The 5,756-nt window shown below is 44.4% G+C and overlaps 1 protein-coding gene across 1 annotated transcript in view; it reads left to right on the forward strand.

Annotated features, from left to right (window-relative positions):
- LOC310777175 (uncharacterized protein) overlaps nucleotides 1–5,177 on the forward strand; it is a 19,975-nt gene extending 14,798 nt beyond the window's left edge. The window contains exons 14-18 of the mRNA XM_083637443.1: nucleotides 1–54; nucleotides 155–282; nucleotides 3,864–4,029; nucleotides 4,141–4,242; nucleotides 4,530–5,177. The exon at nucleotides 1–54 is cut by the window's left edge and continues 18 nt beyond it. Of these exons, the coding sequence (XP_083493569.1) occupies nucleotides 1–54; nucleotides 155–282; nucleotides 3,864–4,029; nucleotides 4,141–4,242; nucleotides 4,530–4,556 (477 nt within the window). The 3' untranslated portion in view covers nucleotides 4,557–5,177. The remainder of the gene's footprint in view (nucleotides 55–154; nucleotides 283–3,863; nucleotides 4,030–4,140; nucleotides 4,243–4,529) is intronic.
- The last annotated feature ends 579 nt before the right edge of the window (nucleotides 5,178–5,756 follow it).

A 5,756-nucleotide genomic window follows, 5' to 3' on the forward strand; every position in this document is an offset into this window, starting at 1 on the left:
AAGTGGGATCCCTCGGGTAAGCTGCTTGCCTCCTGTTCAGACAACGCCTTAAAGGTGAGACTCTTGAGTTTCAGAGAGTTAAAGCGACCACAAAGGCCAGTGGTGACGGGTGTATTTCATTCGTACGTGTTCCTGCTGTTGCCTTCCTGCACAGATTTGGAGTATGGAGCAGGACTCGTGTGTCCATGACCTCCAAGGTCACAGTGGAGAGGTCTACACCATCAAGTGGAGCCCCACAGGCCCTGGCACCGCCAGCCCCAACTCCAACATCCTGCTCGCCAGGTGGGAAATCACACACACACACACAGACCCCTATATACACTGTCCTGAAGGGCAGTGGTTCTCAAACCTTTTCACGTCAAGGACCCATAAACTGACACAAATCAGACCACGAACCCCCATTTCATAGTTTTTTATCTGATAAGATTTTTGCTTTTAGACGTTTTATTACAGATAGTGTATGAAAGCCATGTTCAAAATAGTCATACATTCTGTCATTGTGTTACTCATGGATGGGATTATAGTGAAAATAAATTAGCCCCCTATTTTCTGGGGACCCCCTGGAACCCCTTCAAGGAGCCCTGGGGGTCCTCGGGGCTCCTCTTTGAGAAGCACTGCCACGGGGTACCACCCAAGTTTGTTCAATTCTCCCCAATGTTCAGGTTTGTGTGCTCAGAGCAGACTGTGTGTGTGTGTGTGTGTGTGTGTGTGTGCGTGCGTGCGTGCGTGGGTGCGTGCGTGCGTGCGTGCGTGCGTGCGTGCATGCGCGTGTCTCATTTGTGTGCCTGTGAGATGCCTGTCAGGGCCGGGCGCTCAAAAGGAAACCGTGTCCCAGGCAAAGTCCCACGGCTAGTAATCAGTGGCCCACAGCTTGACGCGCTGACCCAGACGTGCAGCATGCATGTATTAATGTTCTAGTTCAAACGCCACAGGCATTTACAGGACTCGCTGACATCCCAACGCACGTGTATATATTTCACTCTGGATGTAAAACTGCCATCGTCCACACAGCTTGTAAGGAACATGGTAATCTTAAGTAAATGCCACCGTTGAATGTGGGCCATGCATTTTTCATTGACTTCAATTTAGCTCCTTCCATAAAATCTCTTTGAGCTCACTTTCAATTGTTGCCAAGGACACTCGTAGCAGATTAGGCTATATTCATATCTTGGTGATGCAGATGTGTTAACGGAAGTCAGTTTTTTATTCATTATCACTTGATTATCACATGATCACTTTTTTAATTATCACTTTCAGCAGTGTCCCTGTTTCAGGGTGACACGTGTTCACAGTGTCTCACTTTGAAAAGTTCACACATCTGATTTAATTTGTATGCTGTCAAAGTACGACTTTACGACGGCGCTTTTCGCAGCCTCTTCACCCGGCGTGTTTCCAATCTGCCACGCGTAACATGGTGGGATTAATATACCGATGTGAAATTCCTTGGGGGCAAGACATTCTGATGCTAGCTAGCAAAAACATAATTGTTGCCATGATAAACTGTAGCCCCCTAAATATGTGCTTTCTGCTTTCATTGAGTTCAGTTTGAGAGTTCTGGGGGTTGATTGGTTGCATCATAAAATCCTTCCCAGTAGACGGCCAAGTTACACGTCAAAAGGACCGAGGAGAGGAAATAAGGAAATGAATGAAATAAGGAAATGAATTTAATGTGGCATTAGAGAGTAGCTCACAGCAGCCATACAATATGTCCCCCCAGTCTACTTGCCTAGTTTCGCTCACTTCCTAGTTTGTGACTCTGGGAGTCACACCCATTTAGGCTATTATTCTATGTGATCTCCTTTTCATAACTAATGTAAAAACTAATGCAAAGTTTTTTTTTACTTCCATTTACTGAGCCTCCCCTGAAACTGTGTGGAGCCCCCCTGGTCAGGTCCGCCTCCCACTTTGAAAACCTCTGCAATATGTCAGTATAGTAATTAATCTGACAAGGATATTTTAAGAATTACCTAAATGGATGATCCTTTAAATAAACAAGGCCACGTCGAAACCTGGCATAGCCCCGGTGCATGGTATCGTCACACATTTTTTCCAAAGGTGGGTTGTATCATTTTAGATAGTTATTGTCATGCTAATGCCTGTGCAAGTGGTCATTTTTCTGATCAGTTTGTTTTTAAGTACTTATTTGACATATAAAAAGGGATGATTGACAGCTGTGGCAGCCAGTCTCAAGCCATCATCTACAGGCTACAGGCTCTTCACCTTATAGATCTGTTTTAGATAGAGAAGACACTGCTTGGTAAAACAAAAGGAAGACACTGCTTGATCTGTCTACCAGACTGTATATCGATGGACCGCAATAAAAAGGACATTGTTTTGAGAAAGCTGCGCGAAGTTGGTTGGGGACTTAAGTAAGTTCAGAAAATAATGTGTTTTATTAGTTACTCCAGCTACGTTATCGTTTATTTTAATACACAATGGTTTTAATGGAAGCAGACTAGCATTAACCGCTTGTCTGTTTTGCCGGTTTTTGTCGGCTTCATATTACTCTAACCTAACAACCGATAACGATAGCTGGAATAACACAATAATAGACACATATTTTCAGAACTTACCAGGTTTTCCAACTACCTGCATATGCCAGGAAATGTGTTTTATAATGTTAACTCCCGGGTCTAACCATAACATGGGGCCTACACAAGTGTACACAACAACCAGCCAATAGCTAATCGCTAACGCGTTAGCGTTAGCTTACAGACACTGGAGGTTTTATTTTTGGTATTAAAGCAATAAACGTTTTTATATAGATATCTCAGGGAAGTGCTTTGACTGTGGGGATGTTCGTTCAATCTTCACAAGCTCCTCTCTTAGCTGGATATACAGAGAAGAGACCAGGCAGGCTGGCTAACATTGTGTAAAACAGAAGGAACACACTGCTTTATCTGTCTACCAGACTGTATATCGATGGACCGCGTTAGCTAGCTAATTAGCCATGTTAGCTGCCTCAGTAGGTAACGTTAGCCTATAGAGAGTATTTATCTGACGTTTATGTTAGCTACTCCTCAAACCTGCGGGTGATAATGGTTTATGCGATGCGATGTATGTTGAAGCAAGACAACGTTTTAATGTACCTTGAATTTGACAAATTACGACGGGTCGTGCTCACGCAGATCTAAGCCCTGGCCATCCTAGGCTCAACGCGAGACTCATCAGTCATTCGGATGAGTCTTGCGTTGAGGCTATGGCCATCTGTATTTTTACAAACGCCGAAATATTCCCATACAGCCAACGTTTTTAGATGGGGGAAAGTTCAGGGGGGTCCTTGCGTTCTCCTGCTTTATCACACACATGATTGTAAACACACAGGGACAGCTCCTCACAGCTCCTCTCTACTGTGCGTCTGGCATGCAGCAAGGGGGAGGGGCCGCGTAAGCTGCATTCTGCAAAGCGACCTGGGCACGTTGTTTTGGGGAAACAGCTGATACCGTGAGGAAGGTATGACGGCAAATCTTAGTGGGGCAGCGGCGCCCTCTAGTGGCCGGCCGCCATTTAGTCGCCTAAAACGGTGCATAATAGTCTTGGCGACATGCGGGAATGTAAGGCCCCTGGTGCATTACCAGCACCGGGGCCAAAAATATAAATAAATGGATTAAGAATCTCTGATGCTACTGTTATATACAATGTGTGCAATGCTGTAGAAAACAGCCAGTTTAAACATGAGTTTAAACTGGCTGTCTCTGCCACACCCTGTCTCTCCTCTCCCACACCCTGTCTCTCCCACACCCTGTCTCTCCCACACCCTGTCTCTCCCACAACATGTCTCTCCCACACCATGTCTCTCCCCCACACCCGTCTCTCTCCCACACCCGTCTCTCCCCCACACCCTGTCTCTCTGACACCCGCAGCGGCTCTTTCGACTCGACGGTGCGCCTGTGGGATGTGGAGCGGGGCGTGTGCATCCACACGCTGACCAGGCACCAGGAGTCCGTCTACGGCGTAGCCTTCAGCCCCGACGGCAAGCTCCTGGCCAGCGGCTCCTTCGACAAGTGCGTCTACATCTGGAACACCGTGGTAAGTGTCCGACTAGGACTCAAGCTGTCGCAGCCAGCAGAACAGAAGATGCATGACGACTGCAGTCTCTCGGTGGAGTCGGTCATTTATCGGTTTGCGCTGTGCTTTCAGACTGGGGCGTTGGTGCACAGCTACAGGGGAACCGGACGTATTTCTAAGGTTTGCTGGAACAGCACAGGGGACAAAGTTGGTGCGAGCACATTAGACGGCTCGGTAAGCCATGATTTGATTTGATTTTGATTTTATTAGACAGTATGCAATACATAAGTAAGACAAAATGCTGCAAACAACGAAAAAGTCCAGGACTTATTTCCATCGTTGTCCCTGACATTTTGATTACTTTTCAGATTTGTAATGTTTTCTTTAATGTGCAGCTCTTTTACTTCCCGCTTCTGTTTGATCAAATAAAAAAGATTGAAAAGTCCCATGACTAGCACTTGGAGAAGAGCAAAAGAAAATGATGATTCAAAATTATTAATGCTGTCATCTTTACCCTCCAGGTATGCGTTCTTGATCTCCGGAAATAGCTGGTTGAGACTTTGAAGATGAATTCTGGAATGTGCAGCAAATTGCCGCCTTCTCACATCAGTCAGTGAGCCAGTTAAAAAGGCTGGCTCAGTGATTGGCCTTCCCCCTGATTCCTTGGAGATCATTATAGCCAAGAGAACAAGGAGAAAACTGAACTCTATTCTTTCTTTTGATAGCCATGCTTTGTATAATGTATTTAATGCCCTGCGTTCGTTTAGTAATAGGCTTTTGATGCCTCGGTGCTCTACTGAGCGATTTAGAAGGTCCTTTGTTCCTGCTTCTGTAAAATTCTTTAATGAACACTGCTAGCTCTGCATTGTGAGGCTCTCTCTCTTTCTACTGTGTTATTGTTATTGTGCTGTATGTTGCTCTGTTTGTTTTGGCCCGCCACGGATTTTGAAAAAAAATAAAAATAAAAATATATTTTTTATTTTCCCCCCCGATTTTTTAATCCAGAATGCAACTCGGGCAAGTTATCAGATATCTGCACTGATTGCAAAGGGTGGACACGCTTTTTCATATGGTGACTTTGTGAAACAGTGTCTGAATGTGACTGCGGATATATACTACTATATAGTGTTCACTCCTGAGATTGCATCCCTGCAAATTGTCATGGCAAATTGTTTACAAAAGATGGACAATAAAGCTGATTTTCAAAGTACCTTGAGGATTTTTCAAGTTGTGAATTAAGTCAAATTTCTCTCTTGATTACAAAGGTGGAAAATACAACTGTTTTTAACTGGGTGTTTACTGATTAAATGGTTAAGCTCCCCACAAATGCAGATGTTTTTTTAAATATATATAACCAATTGCAAATTATTACAATTACCAAACAGATAAAAAGTAGATTATTATATTGAAATGTTATTTTAGATTTAGAATGTTAATTTTCTATAAAACACAATACACCTTAATGGGGTCATCCCTATGTTCCCCGGGTTCTATATTCCCCGGGTTCTATATTCCCCGTTTTTCAGCAAAAGGGTTCTTTGTTCCCCAGGTTCTATGTTCCCCGTTTTTCAGAAAAAGGGCTCTATGTTCCCCGCTTTCAGAAAAAGGGCTCTATGTTCCCCGCTTTTCACTAAGAGGGTTCTATGTTCCCCGCTTTTCACTAAGAGGGTTCTATGTTCCCCGCTTTTCACTAAGAGGGTTCTATGTTCCCCTCTATGTTCCCCGCTATGTTCCGCGGGTCCGATCAA

The sequence above is a fragment of the Poromitra crassiceps genome, assembly GCF_964638095.1.
Source record: "Poromitra crassiceps genome assembly, chromosome: 5".
NCBI lineage: Eukaryota > Metazoa > Chordata > Actinopteri > Beryciformes > Melamphaidae > Poromitra > Poromitra crassiceps.